Source organism: Oryctolagus cuniculus, chromosome 7 (genome assembly GCF_051225735.1).
Source record: "Oryctolagus cuniculus isolate XC-2025 breed Fujian yellow rabbit chromosome 7, ASM5122573v1, whole genome shotgun sequence".
Lineage (NCBI taxonomy): Eukaryota > Metazoa > Chordata > Mammalia > Lagomorpha > Leporidae > Oryctolagus > Oryctolagus cuniculus.
The window spans coordinates 128902373-128919344 of NC_142873.1; the positions used below are offsets into that span (position 1 = coordinate 128902373).

At 55.5% G+C, this 16972-nt stretch overlaps 1 protein-coding gene across 11 annotated transcripts in view; it reads right to left on the bottom strand.

Moving 5' to 3' along the window:
• Positions 1-884: 884 nt before the first annotated feature.
• RNF220 (ring finger protein 220) overlaps positions 885-16972 on the bottom strand; it is a 249152-nt gene continuing 233064 nt past the window's right edge. For 5 of the 11 annotated variants that reach the window (XM_017346360.4, XM_089300790.1, XM_089300788.1 and 2 more), the window contains 9 exons: positions 16531-16574; positions 16021-16153; positions 7742-7838; positions 7450-7536; positions 7261-7316; positions 7077-7155; positions 2764-2872; positions 2566-2640; positions 885-1865 (listed from right to left, as the gene is read on the bottom strand). In XM_017346360.4, coding sequence (XP_017201849.2) covers positions 1794-1865; positions 2566-2640; positions 2764-2872; positions 7077-7155; positions 7261-7316; positions 7450-7536; positions 7742-7838; positions 16021-16153; positions 16531-16574 — 752 coding nt within the window. In that variant the 3' untranslated portion in view covers positions 885-1793. Of the gene's footprint in view, positions 1866-2565; positions 2641-2763; positions 2873-7076; positions 7156-7260; positions 7317-7449; positions 7565-7741; positions 7839-11004; positions 13207-13283; positions 16154-16452; positions 16575-16972 lie in introns of those variants that run through there. The other 6 variants (XM_017346357.4, XM_051857865.3, XM_051857864.3 and 3 more) reach the window with 5 other exon arrangements.

Sequence of the window (16972 nt, forward strand, 5' to 3'; positions counted from 1 at the left end):
CCCCTGGAGCCTGCTCAGGATGTGTGGTGCCATCATGCTGGCCAGGTGGCTGTGAAGGGTCCTTTGCTGGGCATCAAGGGCGACTGGGTGTAAAGGAGGCAGGAACTGCCGGCTGGATTTGACTCGTATTCACTGTTGGCATCCAGGCATGGCCTTGGGAGTGGGTCTGATGTGTAACCGAGTCTGCATTCACACATGCCAGGGCCTCGATCTTTTCTCTTAAAACAGCTTTCTGTTGGGTGCAAGGAGTCAGGTGCTGCCGCTGTCGGCTGCTACTTGGGCGGCACCCACAGTGGTCTACCCCGCTGGTGGTGGGAGCTAAGGGGGTGAATCAAGCTCTGTCTCCAGGGTTGCATCCCAGCTGTGGTCTGTTGACTTGAGGGCCCCTCAGCCCACAATGGCTTCTGCTGCTTTCATCGGAGGCCCTAGGCAGTAGCCCCTTCAGTCTGCTGGCCACGGGGACACAGAACACAGTGAAAGCCAGGGAGGCGAAACTGATAGGCGTATCACGGTCCCTGGCACATTTCTGGGGACAACAGGGCAGCGGCCTGAGGACTGTGTTCCCCTCCGTGCTCGTGAGCTGCTCCTGCCCTAGGTTGGGGGATAGAGCTTGCATCCCCTCTGTACCCCCAAGCTCCGACCTCTTCTGTGATTAATGAGCTGACGATTCTGCATCGATAAGGAATTAACCTAGAGCCCCTACCCATCAATAGTCAGGAGCTCAGGTCCCCAGCCCCCTCTCCCCGACTCCAACCAGAACATTCCAGGGCTCCTGTAGAGACCAACACTTGCATTTCCCACCTACAGCTAAGTCCTGTCCCCCATCCTGCTGCCGGGAACTAGCCCCTGAACTGCTCCAGTCCCCCCACATACACGCAGGCTGCAGCTGTTTATATTGGTTTAATCCATGTCAAATGTAGTTTACAAAGGGAAAGAACAAGTCCCTTTGTATAGAATATACAGACACAGCATCACACCATGGGCTCCCGGGGAGGTGGAGGAGCAACACTTGTCCCTGGGAACAGCAGCTCTACTCCCAGGCACGGCTCTCAGCAGAGGGCTGGGCAGCCAGGGGCACCCTCAGCCAGCCCTAACCTCAGCCTCTGCTTCAGCTCAGTTCCCGTTTTCTGCCCCACCCCAACTCCTTATAAAGAGCCCCATGAGCTAAGACTAAGGAGAGGATCATGTCCCTCGGGGCATGTGCCCCATGTCTGGGAGAAGAAATATACACCACTGAACACCGAGCACATGGAGAGGGAAGGGACATCACCGAAGAGGGGAGGCAGGCACCCAAGAGGTGGATGGGCCGAGCCCCCAGCCAGCCCTGAAGGAGGCACTGCTTCCACGGGTTCTTAAAAAAAGAAGAAAATCATACAACCAAAGGGGCAGGGTGGGGTGGAGGGTGAGGAGTTGTCCCGTTTATACACAACATTGTAAACATACACGGTCTATATTACATGTGCTTCAGTCTGGTGTCTGCGAGTCTGTCCATCTGTCCGTCTCGGCGCTGGATCTCAGGAGCTTTGCCCCACTACTCCCCCACCGCCACCTCCCTGCCCCACCCTGGGAACAGAGGCTGGAACAGGTATGGTCCCCAGACTTGGCAAGAGCCAGCAGGCAGGGCCTGAGCCTCAGCCCCACTCTGGCTCCAGAGTCCTGTGTGTACGTGTTTGAGTATGTGCATGTATGTACATGGGGAGCCTGTGTGCAAGTATGTACAAAGGGAGAGGGTCACTGTCACAGAGGCTAGGGCAGGTGGGGCTGCCCGAGGCCAGGCCTGCAAGGGGGCTGGCTCACAAGTAGATCCTCCGCAGGTCTCCGGGCGCTGTGATCGTGTTGCACTGAGGGCACAGCTTCTTGGCTCCCTGAGGCGGAACAGGAAGGCTTTGGTCAGACACAACGGGCCACGTTGCTTGCACATGTGAGCACCTGGGCCTGCAGCCCCGTCTCTCTGCACCAGTGTGTGCTGGGGCCTGGGTCCTATCGGGCAGGCTGGGGACGCATGGGCAGCCTCTGAGCAGGCAGGCGCGCTCCTGTGTTGGGGGGACGCCAGGATCAAACCGCCTGGCCGGCCCCGCAGCGGGAGCCCCGGTAATGAGAACAAGGCTGGGTCCAGCTGTGGCTGCCGCGGCCCTAACGAGATTACACGCGGCCTTTGATCAGGACACAGAGCCCACGTCCGGGCCTTTTATTGCTGTCTCCGGGCGACATTTTAATGGCTGCTCCCGAGCGAAGAACAGGGGCAGAGGCAGAAGGAGCTTAGTAATGGGAGGGGGAGGGGCCGGGCTCGGGCCCTGCTTACCAACACACCAGCCTCCTCCTGACCTGGGGTCTCACCAGTATGTGTGAGCCAGTGGGCCTTCTGTGGGTGGGGGCAGGGCAAAGGAGACGCAGTGACCAGCACGGAGGGGAGAATTCAATGAACCTGCAGTGAGGAGGCGGGTACCCTGGCTTCTGCCTCTGTTCTCTGCTCCTGTGCTCCCACACCCCTAAAGCACGAGCATGGACACGAGAGCAGTGTCCCCAACAGCCAGCCACCCATTCCTGACCGCAAGGCCACCTCACCAGGGTCCGCAGCCAGCACTCCTCGCAGTGCACGTGCCAACACTGGATGGACGTTAGGGGCATCGAATATGAGTCCTAGAGAGGAGGCAGGCAGGGAAGGGGTCACTCTGAGGCAGGCCCAGAACACAGTGGGGAGACCCTCCATCCCCAGGGGCACCGAAGCTGGGCCACAGGCACCCCAGGATTCCTTCTACTCACCATGCAGATGAGGCATTTGTAACGGTCCCCACGAGATAGCTGCCGTTCAAGCTCTCTGACCCGAGCCTTCAGGGCCTCAAATGTGGTCACGGCGGAGTCTTCGGTGATTCTGTAAGGGAGACAGCAACGCTGGGAAGCAGGCTGGCAAGCTCCAGTCCCACAACTCCTCTGAATTCCAGAACTGTGCGTGTGAATGTCTCTGAGACATCCCTACTTCAACCCGCGCATCTGCAAACGCCACCTTCCAGAGCGGACTCCAGTCGGCTCCTCCGCCTCCATCTGGAGGAGGTTCTACGCCAGACACCTGGGAACCATCCTCAAACACTTTTCAGTGCCACCATCTTCAGAATCTCTGGAATCTTCGTTTTACCCTGATCACACCCCTAATCTAGCCTACGGATTATTCCATGAACCTTTTAAAGACTCCTCCCTGCTACCCGCCCCAGGCTATCACTGTAGCTGCGCCACTTCTGATCTAGCTCCCTGCTAATGGCTTCAGAAAGGCAGCGGAGGATGGCCCAGGTGCTTGGGCCCTGCCACCCACGTGGGAGACTCGGAGGAAGCTCCTGGCTTCAGCCTGGTTAGCCCCACCTGTGGCAGCCATCTGGGGAGTAAACCAACAGATGGAAGATCCCCTCCCCCCTTTCTGTAATTCTGCCTTTCCAATATATAAACCAATTTTTAAAAAACAAAAAAGACACCCCACCCCGCCAGCCCCTCCGCTCCACTGCACTCTCCCGTTAGAAGACTTGTACTCTAGAAGCAAATGACGATTTCTGCTTCTGTCACTTCACTCCCTCCCTCAGAGCGAAGTTCTACTAAGCTCCTCGGGCCAGCTCCAGCGCCCCTCAGCACAGCATGCTGAATTCCCACACACAGCACCCTTTCCCATACCCTTGGCTGCTGGCGCCCCACTTCCCCCTCTCCTAACTCACCAGCTCTGCCTCAATTCCTGCTTCATCCAGGCGGGCCCATGGGGCTCTCACAGCTCCCCTGCTGGGCCCAGTACCCAGAGGGCAGACTGCGAACTCATCTAGCACCTGCTATGGACACTGGCCCCACTTGATGCATGGGAGCCTGGGTAAGCACTTGCTGAATACAGAGCCTGTCCAGCCCTCAGAGAAGGGGCAGAGATGTAGGGACTGGATGGGTCCCACATAATCTTGGTCCTTTTGTCACAAGCCCGACTTCCTTCAATTGCTCCCTGTAATTTCTTCTGAGGTCAAATGCCCTGTGGCCCTCAGCCTGTTGTCCCAGCCCTGCACAGAAGATCTTGCAATTTTTCCAAGCCGCTTTGACTCTTCTGCTGATTGGGGCACAGCCAGGACTATCTCAAGGAGCCCTCCTTCCCCTCCTAAAACAAGTGAACAGGACCCAAGTGTTCCAAGAGGGTGAAAGCTACTTCCTGGAAGAGTAGAAAAGATGGGACTGGAGATGGGCCTTAGGGAATAATGATGATGATAATACAAATAAAAGAGCTAAAAAATTTATTAAGCACTTACTAAATGCCAGGGATTGTACTGAGGGATTAATAATTATCTTATTTATACCTCACAAAACCCTCATGAGAAGATGCTAACATTTGCACGTTATGTATGAAGAAACTACAGCACAGAAAAGTAGCTTGCCCAAGGTTCACGGCGGGGGGAAGGAGATGGGATTGCAGCTGTGGCAGACCGAGTCCATGATCAACCATAACCACCTGACCCTGCCTCTACACTGGCTACACTGGGAGGAGACGGGGCTCCAGGCCAAGGAACAGCAGAACCAAAGGCTTAGAGGGTCAAGAGACCAGTCCTACAGGCTCACCTGCAGGTAAGCAGAAGGTGCTAAAGCGAGGAGGGAGATTGTGTCCCGGAGGACCTCAAATGCCACAATCAGGAAGCAGTTTATCTCACAGACAACAGGAAGTTGTTGAGGATGTGCAAAGAGGGGTGTGACAGGAGGCTGAGGGTTAACATGTTTTAGTCAAGACGCGACAGAAGGATGGGGTGGAAGCCACAGGGAAACCCCTAAGTGAGATCTGGTGCAAACAAGGACAGTCTCCTGTGGAGTCCTGTTCTGCCACCTTCGGGGGGACAAATGGCTCTAAAGCCTGAGAGCTCACAGGTGGTCGCTCAGTGCTGAACACAAGTGCTAACGGTGGGCGTGGGGAAGGAAATGCTAATATTTCATGTTAACCATAAACTTCAATCTTTGCCCTTTCTCTTTTAGGGTGCTGGCAGCCACCAGACCCTGACTCCCCAGTGGCCATGTTCCTGGATCAGGGATGCTCCAGATCCACTGCCCCACGAGTCCAGGCTCTGGGATGCTGAGGCTATGAGACCCCAGTTCCCTCTGGTACTCAAGGGTCCCTGAGAGCTTCCATTCGGTCCCCACCATCTCCCTCTTCTCAGGCTCCTGCACAGCTGGCTTCATCCCTGGCATCCTGCCCAAAGGCACCTGAGCTGTCCCCCAGTGCATCGCTGGTAAACTCCTAAACAAGGATGGCAAGCTGTGCTCCCTTCCTCTCCAAAGATCAAGCTAGGAATCCGCTGGGTCACATGTGGGGATTTCAAAGATGGCCACTCTCAACACCAAGGCCTGCAGCTGGTGGCAGCCTGCCCCAGAGTGGAGAACTAATTCCCAAGCTCCAAACCAGACAATGAACTAGAGCTAGAGAGGCAAGAACAAACCATCTTCCATCCCACCTCCCAGGGCCAACATCTAATTCCAGAGCCCACCTATCTTGGGTTTGCCCAGTACAGTCCTGGCCTCCAGCCTTCCCTCTGATGAAATACCCAATCCTCCAGTCCCTGACCCTGGTTGGTTCTGAGCTATTCCTAATCCCTCCAGGGCATGAAGTAGACACGGCATCCTGCCTTTCCCCTTCCCTGGGCTATCAAACAGCTGTAGGGCAGGGACCCACACGCTGTAGAGGAGAAAGAAAGTGGCATGAGGACTGCAGGGCTGGGCCCAGCCTCAGCAGATCCATGCCCTTTGGGGTCTCTGCCTATGACTGAGCCAGTCCCCAAGTTGGCCCAGTGAGTCCTGCCTGGTGCCTGGGCTCACACAGGTGGCAAAGAAATCCCAACTTCCCCCAGCCTTGGGTGGGTAGTACGTTCATGGATGGCCACTGGCTCTGGCCCCACCTCCCCCTTGGGCGCCATCCCTGATTAATGATCTTGTCTTTCTGATTTATGAGCAGCCCCTCCAGACGAGGGTGGGCGCCCCTTACGGCCCCGCCCGCCCTGCTCAGCTGGAGTAGGAGAGAATTATTAAATAAACATCCATACGTCATTCCTCCACCCCCCCGCAGCTGGTTGCGCCGAACCCGTACGGCCCGCTCCGGCGCTGACACAGAGCAGCTGCGGTGATTCATGGGCAGCCGGGCCCTGCGCCGCGGCCCATACATCATGCCAGCAGCACTCGCAGCCCCGGCCGAGATAAACTGATCAACCACAACGGGCTGGAATGAATTTATGACAACACAAAATGGAGGGAAACAAATGGGAGGTGACCCTGGGCCACCGACCCGGCCCTGCACCGGCCCGCTATCCACTCTCCTGGCAGGAGGCAAGATGGAACACTGGCCCTAGAATGAAGAGGCTGCCTTTTAACCCCAGGTAACCTGGCCTCCAGTCAGAGGGAGGGCGGTGGGTGCAGGGAGTTAAGCAATGGCTAACGCAACCAGCTCTGGGTAGCCTGGACTGGACAATGCCACCTCCTGGGCCCAGAACTGGCCTTGCCTGGGCTTCTGGAAAGGCCCATAGATGCCCAGCTGATATCAAAGCCTTGTGGCACCTGGGGATCCAGGTGAGGGGCTGCCCAGGTCTGGGAGAAGTGTTACCGGATCTCCCTTTTCCCTGCTGGAAAACCCAGGTCCCAAATTCCTATCAGAAACGATGAGACCCGATGCTCCTGCCTAAAACCCACTGCGAGCGCCACCCGGGACAAGAAAAATGAAACCAATTTAGCTCCCGATTAAGAAACAGAAACTGGAGATGAATCAAGTGCGCTGGCTGGGCTGGGCAGCCATACATCACATTCCCCGGGCGGAGGCCGCCGCAGCGGGCAGGCAGGCAGGCAGGCAGGCAGGCGGACTGCTCCTCCCTCCGCCAAGGCTCCCGGGGCCATGGCCCAGTGATCAATTCACAGAGTCACGTTTAGCACCAGCTGGGCTCCACTGGCGGCTGTGTGCCCAGGGCAGCAGGACCCAGCCACACTTGGGAGGGCCAGAAGTCCTGGCAGCAGGTCTTGCTGCTGGCAGAAGGCCTCTCTGCCTCCCCAAAACTGCTCGCCCTGGGAACCCCTGCCCTGGACAACACACTCACTTCTCGATGTCGCTGTTCTTGCAGGTCTTCTGCATGGCCTCCTGCTTGCTGCTTTCACCGTTGCTGGTGGACGGCATCTCTGTGGGGACAGAGGGGCAGCTGACATTCTGGCCAGACTGGGTAGCAGAGGTCAGGGCTTAGAATGCCTTTCCCCTCATCACTCCTAACCTGGGTCAGGACTTACCATCACTGGCCCATTTAGAGAACTCAGGCGTGATGCGGGTGCTGGGAGGGCCACCACTATGGGAGAGGAAGAAAGAACAAAGTAAGGCCTGAAGGCAGGCAGGACAGCCCTGACCCGCTGCTGGGGTGCCGGGGTCTCTGGGATTCCTAGCCCCCCATCCCACCCGCCCAAGCCTATGCCCACACTTGCTTTAGGACTGCGCCCCGGAGTGCCTCTCTCTCCTTGGCTTCACCAGGTTCCTCGCCTGTGCAGGGGATGACATCAGCCTCCGTGTATCTGGCATGGTGGTCAAGGATACAGGATCCTAGTATACAGGAGGCCAAGAGGGTGCAGTTTTCAGGAGGGCTCCCCCTGGCCAAAGCTGGGACTCTGGCCCTGCAGGTGGTACGGCAAGTGCAGAGTCCACGCTTTTCTTATTCCCTTTGGCCTGTCCCAGCAGCCCCACCGTGCCCCACAGTGCCCCACAGTGCCCCAAGGATACTGTGGCTTCCCATACTCCAGAGTGTCATCCCCATCCACATCCAAGTCAGCGTCACTGTCCGGGTTCTCTTTGCCGCTGCACATGACGAAGCCGGAGCCTGTGGGAAGCAGGGTGTGAGGAGGACCAGGGGCAACAGAACTAGGCCACGGGTGCCCCTTGTGTTACCTCTAGTTAGGGGTCAGGTCTGGGGCCAGGGATACGCAGAGTCAGATACTTGGGTGCTCCTGACTCAGAAATTCCAGTCTCTTCCCTTTGCCTACCTCAGCCTTCTCAGGGCACTGCATGCTGCTCCAAGTGGCCTCTGCTCACAGACTAGCCCATTCACACACTATGCCAGGTCCTCAGGAGACACCCAGTCCCAGGCCTGCTAGCCACCTCTCTTCCAGGTCTAGGAAGAGCAGGAAGAGGACAGAGAAATTCAGATCTCAAAGGTCTCCTCCAGCCTGGACCTGGGCCCTCTTTATGTCCCATCACCCAACCTGACAAGCCCATCTGAGGGGAACATAGGCTGCTAAGGACAATCACAGCCATAGGGTAGGACACTCAGCCAACATCCTCATTTTGGCCGCCAGGTCCTTGCCAGCAAAAACACCAGGCAGCTGTTCAAATATTTGGTGTCTGAAGCGCCTGACATTAATTATTCATCCCCACCTCACTCAGCCCAGATTCCTGGACAAGTGTAGTTATAAAGGGATTAGGAAGAGACAGACGAGGTAGGATAGGCATGCACACCTGCTTCTCAAAGCAGTCCACAAGGGCTGGACTGAGGCTAAGCCAAGGGCCAGGTAGGCAGCTGACTCCTCTCAGGCACATTTGGCAAAGCCACAGGCAGACTCTTGGCTAATGGGAAGGTGTGAGTCACAGAGCCTCCACCAGGCCTGCGCACCTGCTAGGTGGTCTCTCGAAATTCCCCTTCTGATAGCCTAGGGTCAGGGCTACAGGAGCCGGCCCCCCATTCCTATTTCCTCCCAGTGGGTCTCAGATCACACCTCACTGGTCAGCACAGCAGCTCTTGTCAGGGACCAAAAAAAAAAGATAAAAGATGGGCTCTGTGGTGAGTGGAATCCTGAGGCGGCAGCTTGGGGCCCTGCCTGAGCTCAGAAACTCTTGTGCATTCTTTCCACCCTGAAGTCCTTATACTCTCATTAGGGTGACAGTCTTGTAATAGACTTCCTCATCCTGCTTACCAAACAGCTGTGACTCGTCTATGCTCTAAAATTGACTATGGCTCCCCACCACCAGCACAGCCAAGCCCAGGCTCCTCAGCAGGATGTGGGAGACCGGCATCATCCCTCAGTGCTAGACATGGACATGGGGACTGCTCACTTCATCCCAAACATACCTTCTCTCTTTTCGGTCCTTATATTCTGCATAGACCATTCATTCTCTCTGGAATGTTCTCTACCTTTCATGTCCTGAAAAGTACTTTCCTGAAACACTGTCTTTCTGATCCTCCTTCCCCCACTGCTCCAGTTTCTGGTCCCACAGATTTCACCTCGGGGCTGGTGTTGTGGCGTAGTGGGAAAAGCTACTACCTGTGATGATGCCTATATCCCAAATGGGTACCGATTCAAGTCCTGGCTGCTCCACTTCCCAATCCAGCTCCCTGCTAATGTGCCTAGGAAGGCAGCAGAGGATGACCCAAGTGCCTGGGCCCCTGCCCCACCATGGAATGCCTGCAGGAAGTTCCTGGCTCCTGGCATAGGTTTGGTTCAGCTCCGGCCATTGTGGCCATTTAGGTAGTAAACCAGCAGATGAAGCATCTCTCTCTGTAACTCTGTCTTTCAAATAAATAAATCAATCTAAAAAACAAAAAACACAAAGATTTTACCCCTCCCAGAAAGCAGCAGCACCCAGGGAAGAAAGAGGCTGGGCACTGCCTGGACTCCACCCTTCCTGCCAGTCCTTATTTACCCTCTACTCAAAGGCAGCGACACACTTGAGGCAGCAGGCAGGTCAGCAGCAGGGCCATTAAGCTGAGAAAACACCAAGTTACAGCTCTGTCTCCTGTTCACGGCCAGGTGTCCTGACAAGCAATTCCTGCCTTGTGGGTGAGTGGCACCTCTATAAACCCTCTGACAGTTTGGGAGACAAACTCCGCCATCAATCAGAATGTAGCTATCAGGTTCACTTACAGCTTGCGCCCCCCGAAGCCCTGCCAGCCCCCCTCTCCTAACTACATGCAGCTCAGCAGCCAGCCTCACATCTTCTCTTGGCCTGGCCCTGCCCTGCCCTGCCTTGTAGGCAGGGAAAAAAAGGGAGTAAAAAACCTTGGCACCACTCCGAGCTCAGTATGTCTCTCATGGCAAAGAGAGAAAGCAGGACAGCCAAAGCTGCCAGCTAAGTCCCAGTTTCTCAACACATGAAGCAGCCCTGTGCCGGAGTCCTCTCCTCTGCAGTCTTACTGCCTGCCATACCCGGCCCAGGCTGGTAACTCCAGCGGAAAACAGGTACCGTGGCTTCTCAAATCCTACCCGCTTTCCCTTATCCTCATGCCTTCTGACCGCCTTCTCTCTCCTGCCTAAAACCTGTTCCCTTGTTAGTCTGCACACACGTAGCAGTTGCTCTATAAATCCTCACTGAGGGAATGGAATGTTTCCTTCCACATCCTCCTCCCAACTTTTATTCAGGACATCCTGTGCGTGGCTTGGTGTTGACACTGACAGCATACTTTCAAGAACTGGTCCCCCGCCTCCAGGTGCTCGGAGTGGTGGATGAGACTGCCCCAGGTACTCACACAGAGCTGTCCCTCTCTCTTGGTGTCTACCGGAACTCTTGTGCAACTCCAAGAGCACATTTATTGCCAAGTGTGGTCACTGTCCCTCCCCAGATGGAAAGCTGCAAGGGTCCCAAGTCTGACTCATGGCTGTGATCTCGGCGTCATGCAGCAGAGCCAGCCAGGCCCCATACCACAAACCCCAGCAGTCCTGGCCCAGAAAGAAGCCAGGCATGGTGAGCTGGTGGCCTGGAGGACACTCTTGGGTCACGACCTTCTCTATCAGATTCCAGCTCCCAGCTCTGACCAGTCAGGCAAGAGGGACAGCACAACCCCTCTTGTCTGCCAAGGAAAAGGCCTGTCTGCCTCTGATCTGATTGGTTTACTCTCACCTTGACCCAATCCTGCAGTTAAGACAGATGCTGGGAACCTCGCCCTACCCCCACAGGTGTTCAGAATAGGCTGCTGCTGCCAATTTCTCTCCTGTACTGCCCCAGCCCACTCCAACCTCCTTCCCAGCACATTAAACTTTATTTTCTTAATGAAATGTCACTTGCTGACTTCTGGCAGAATCATAATAAAAAGAAACGGCCATAAAGCCGTTTTATGCAGACAGCGCCCCCGCCAGCTTGTCCCCCTCCCGCTTGGAGGAGGCGACTCCACAGTCATTTTATGTTCTCAGCTGCTGGAATATCCCAAGCCAGTACTCAGAGGCAAGATGGCACAGACAGTTCCTTTCCAAGTCTCTGGCTCCTCTTCCATGTAGCTCCAGGGATACCAGGCAAGCTGCCACTCCTGCTGCTGCTATCCAGGGAAGGTCGTCTGGGTGGATCCAGAGAACCTGTCACCAGGGAGGCCTCTTGCTATGACTCTGCCCCACCTTATGGTGGAGTCAGGTCTGGGTCCCCAGCCACAGGCAAACAGCCTGATGGTCAATGAGGCCCAGTGTGTAGGTACCAGAAGTGCCCAGTCCCAGGACAGTAGGAAGTGTGAAAAAAAAAAATCTCTTCCTTCCCTGTGAACACTTGGCGATAATAGAGAGGGTTAAGTGCAGAAATGATACGCAAGTTTAAATTTTATGAAAATGACCCTTCTCCTATAAACTCATTTCTTCCTGGGTCATTGAGAAGGGAGGAACCAAAAAAAAAAAAAAAAAAAAAAAAAAATCAGTGTTAATTTAATCAATTGATCAGGTGATCGATTGAGAAACTGGAGATGGCTGTTTACTGGGGCAGTAACGTCCTGGAACCTGAAACCACAAAAAAAGAGCTATCGATTTCCTCACCTGCTGCTCCCAACAAAACCAGAACCCAGGGGAGAGCAAAGTCTTGGGGCCCTCCGGAGGCCTGTGCTCTCCAATGGGGAGGGCAGGGGCAGCAGCTTCCGGCGAGTTTTACACTGGAATTAGTTACAGATGCAGTTACGGTGTCTTGTGTAAACGCCATCGATTGGGGAGCTGACAGTCTGGGGAGCTGCGATGCGGGACAATCAATCGGCCTGCAGTGTCACCTGCCACCTCGCTGAACAGTTGACAATGCAATTATCCAGTGTGGAGGCAGGGAGTTGGCGTGTGTCAAACGCACTTAGCCACTTTCCGGGCCTCCTCGATAACGCGTTTCACTGCCTCACGTCAGGAGAGACGCAGAGAGACAGACGCCGTTTAAAACCATTGATACTTGCTCCTTCTGCCTGCACTCCCTCTGTCCCAGCTTAACAATTGTGTTCCAAAAGGCGATTAAATCCCACCAGTCGCCACAGGGGACAGAAGGTGCCCTGCTCCTTGCCACCTCTCCTCACCCCTCCCAACCGGCAACAGTCATAACTAAAGGTGGCGGGGAGTAGACAGCAGCCCTAACCCTCTCCATTCCAAGACTGCTTCCAGCAGCGAGCTGTTCCAATGCCTGCCTCTGACTGGGCCAGGCAGCAGGGCTGTGCTCAGGGCCACTTTTAGCATCTGGGCTCACATCTTTAGAGCAGCAACATGCCTAAGGGGCAGCAGCTAGGGCAAGGCCTATGTGCCTGTGCCCTTGGACTCAGACCTTTCACTCCATACTCCACTGTCTGGTGCTGAGCTTTTACCAAGTAAAGAGCTGGCTAAAATATCTGTGCTGAAGTTGCCTTGCCTGCTTTCTCCATGATTTCTCACGCTGTGCTACTTTGAACTAGACTAAATCTAAGACAGGAACTTGAGAAAGACACTCCCTAGGTGGGGATATGGGCAGGACAGAAACCCTCTCCAGCTGACTGTCTTAGCTGTCCTCACCCGTTTCTAACTCCACCTGTTTGATTCAAAGGGTTCTGATGCTGGATTCTGGCAATGCATTTACCTCCAGGACTCAAAAGATACACTGAAGACCCCTTCCATTTCCTTTGCAGCCTCCTTGGAAATCCTTCCATCCCCCTACTCCCGTGTCCACTGCATCACTGGCACCCCATTGAAAACCAATCATTCTTATGTCCTCTCTGCAGTCTGTCCCTTCCTGATATGAGGTCTGGGCCCCAAAACCCAGATGGGTGAATTCATACTGGCAACCAATAGAGGGGCAAAACCATGGCTCACCATCACAGGTCCCTTCTCCAGGATCTCTGAGCTCAACCTGGGAAATGAGAGGAGGCAGGGCTCCTTCATCACACACCTCCTCTGACTACAGGCAGGGGCAGGGCTGTCCCAGCACTGGGTAACCAGCTCTTCCTTGTGGCCTGCTTCTGCAGCCTGCAACCTCCTGCTCCACCCCTGCACGGCAAGGTCCTCCAGGGGAGAGCATCAGCTCTTTCAGGGGGATGTTGGTGAGGCTCTAGGCTGTGTGAGCTGCCCTTTATGCCAACAGCAGTGGCAGTTAGAAAACCCAAGGTCTGGAAGGACAATCGACAGCTGAGGTCCACAGCCTGAGGATTTCTCCCAGACCTGGGAAGGCCTCACTGCCTCCTAAGTACCAACATTTCTTCCTACATTCTCTCTTGAAATCCTTACCTATTTCCATTTGCCTTTTACAAATCTACTACCAGCTGGACCCATCTTGGGTGCTCACTCTTCTGTTTGGTCCTGCATGTTGGCCTAAATTACCAGTTGCCAGTACTGCTAGGCCTGAGGTGTCTGGGCCGTCCCCTCAGTAACCACAAGCCCCTCTCCCCAAGGCCCGCTCCTCTTAGCCAAGCGTCTCCACCAAAGCGCTTGCTTGTCCACTGCCTCCCACAGCAGATTACATCCGAGGGACCGATCTGATCCATCAGAGCAGCTCCCAGGGGGTCTGGTGGGAAGCTTTGCTGCGGATGGTGAAGGGGCTCTAGCCTGGGGTGATCGGATACAGGAACTTATCTGCAATTCTTCAATTCTTTCATATCTAACAAGGACAGCAATCTCTGTTCTGTCAGCACGCGCAGTGCAGCTTAAATGGGCCCCGCCGCTTGCCTGCTCGTCCTGTCTCTGCCTCCCTCTCTCTGAAGTCGGCTGGGCAGCTTCTTCAGCTGGCGTTATCACTCCCTCTAACCGGTCTTGGCAGGCAATCTAATTCCTCCTGAAAAGGTCACCGCCATTTTAACTGCCTTTCAATCACATTAAGCACGCGCTGCCCGGCTTGCGGCCCGGCCCGCCCGGCGGGCGATCAATGCGCTGCACTGACACCAGCCCGCCTGGCGGGGCCACACCCAACCCCCCAAGAGTTGGGGCCTAGTGGTCCTGACCAGGGAGGGTAGGCTGACAGATGGCCAGCTACAGCAGACAGGGTTCCAGGGGCAGAGGCAGGCAGGATCAGCCAGGGCCTCCCTTTGATAGCCGCCCCCACTGAGGAGCCCTCTCCGCTCCTCTGCGCCCCGCTCTCTGCTTCGTGGCCCCCGCTGATCTTGCTGTAAAACAGCCTTTCAAGTCTGCCAGTCTTTTGACTGCACTAAGCTGTTTAAGAGGCGGCAGCGGCTTCTATCAGGAAAGCTGGAGCAATTCTCTGCAGATAAAGGCACCTCCGGCCCGCATTCCCTCTTCAAGTCTCACTCTCATTCTCGCTCTCCAAATCGCTCAAAGAAAAGCCCCCTTTGAACTCTCCTCAGGAATTCTTGAAAGGAACAACCTCACAGTGTAAACACTCAGGGAAAACTGATACCCGCCTAGGGCCTGAGAGTCCCTCATCCGACTCCACAAGTGCATCCCAGCGCAGGGGAAACACTTTGTCAAATCAGCAGGCCCTAGCAGCCTTCTCCCCCCAAGCCCTGCCTGGTGCCCAGAAGCCATCAGGCCCAGTTCTGTGCCAAGAAACCTGACAACGAAGTTGCCACAGCGATGGAAGATGTGAACAGCTGCCAGCAGAGCTAGCCCAGCGCAGCATCCTGTAACTGACCCCGCGGGGTGGCCAGGAGACACCTGTGTGTACAAATCACAGCCCCATGAGCTCTGCCACTCTTCCAGAGCCTCAGACACTCCACTGCTCCAAGACAGGGCCCGAGAGAAATGTCACGTAACAGGGTCCAGCTCAGACTCAGGAAACAGTGTGGTCTAACCTTCCTGACTGATGACTTGGCTTGTCCCCAGATGCATGGCTAATGTGAGAGAAGCTCAGAGGCATGACGTCCCATGTGGGCTCTCAGTCCCCCCATGGGGCCACTCTGCACTAGGTGATCCTGCATGGCCAGGTAGTGACCCCAAGGAGATGAGGCGCTCTTTCCAGTTGCTACGAGATTCCCCAGGAACCATACACAGCAGTACTCCCAGGGGTGTTGCCCAGAGAACAGGAGGCAGACGGGAAGCAGACTGGCTCAGTTAATGACCAAAAGCTGCAGTGCCAGCTGTGCTCACGCACAGGAGGAGAGAGTTGGAGGCCAGGAAGCAGACAGCTTCCTTTTCCCCTGCCCGAGGCAGGGGAATTTGACAAGCAGGTAGACTCTGGGTTCCCAACCAATTCCGTCTGACCTGGTGGTGGGGTGGAAGGCAAGCCATAGCCCTACAAGGAGTGGCGAGGGCACTGGAGATGGGCAGGTCTCTGCAGACTCTTCTGCAGCAATCGGGGAGAGCCCCAGGGAAGCAGAGTAGCTGGGCCCAGGTCTCTCCCGCTCAGGGCAGAGGGCACCCAGGGAGAGGGGATGGGATCAGAGCTAAAATTAGATTTGCCGATGAAGCTCATGGGAGGTCAAATTTTGCCATAACTCACTCTCTCCTCTGTAACTGATTTCCCTGACACGGGGCTGAGGAGGAGGAGGAAGAAAATCCAATGTGTTTGCCTGGAAGCCCTCAGGGCCCCCAGTGCTGGAGGTGTACAGCAGGTTGCTGGATTCTCATTTATCAGCCTTAAGAGGGATGGAGTGATAAATGCATAACCGTCCCTTTAATATTTTATGCAGGTGCTAACGCGGCTTGGCTGTCACCTTCAATGCATCACCCGAGGCTGAGAGCCCCCCTCGTCACTCCTAGCTTGCAGCCTCACAATTCCATTTCCCCACCCAAATACATCCATTTTAATATGCACATCACAGGCAGACAGCCTGGTCACAAAGGAGCCTGGCCAGCAGCAGGTTCCACGTGGTGGAACGGATGACCAGCCACCAGAGTGCCACTGCCTCAGAGCGTCAGCTGCTGTACCTCGGAAGCCACCTTCCAGAAGAGTGGTGGCTCGTATCCGCTTCTGCCCACACCACTCATACTCCTCAAAGCGGTTGCTGCTCTCGTGCTTGATGTCCACAGCGTCCTCCTCAGCCATGCAGGAGCCTTCCCTCTGTGAAGAGCAGAGCAGGGTCAGGCAGGGCCCAGGCTCCCCCGTCCTGCGCCCCCGACTCTGGGGCTCCTTTAAGGTTAAAGCCAACCTACAGGTCACAGACCTGAGCCTCTTCCCCCAAATTTTCCGCTGGAGCCCCAGGGGAGAGTGAGTGAGAGTGAAAGCAAAAGAAGAGAGCCAAGAACCGAGAAGCTGCTGAGACCACATGGAGACCCCAAGAGCCCACAGACTTAGGGGCAGTAAGTGGCTAGAGCCAGGGGGAGGGAGAGAAGGAGGGTGGGTGGTGATGGCCCCTCTACCTTTGAAAGGCAATGCTCCACATGCCTACTCATCTCCTGCTCCGATCCTGCCAGGGGGCGGCTGCACAGGGGACATACCTGCCCTTCATCTTGCTTCCTCCGTTTCATTTTCCCAATCCGAGCTGCATGAAGAAACCGAAAACAAAGCACAGAACAAGCAGTCACTGCAGCTCCCAGGGTCCCAGTGGAGCCGACACACCCTGACCTGCCGCCAGCCATCAGCTCTTTTGCTTAGTGTCTGATCTGGCCCTCTCTGCAGCACCTCCTGCTCCTTTGGGGGCTGGACCTTGCAAGAACACCTGGGGAGGAGACTGGTGCCAGGCCAGGAAGTGTCCATTCTTGGTAGCAGCTGGCCATGTTTAACCTATACTTCCCTATCTGCAGTGCTCAATAAAGTCCATGGGCAGATACTATGGATCTCCCTAAAAGGCTAAGACCATGGGTTCTTTGGGTATTAGGATATATAACTAGGAATTATCTCTTGGCCAGAATCCAGGGTTCCTCTAGGAGCCCGATATGG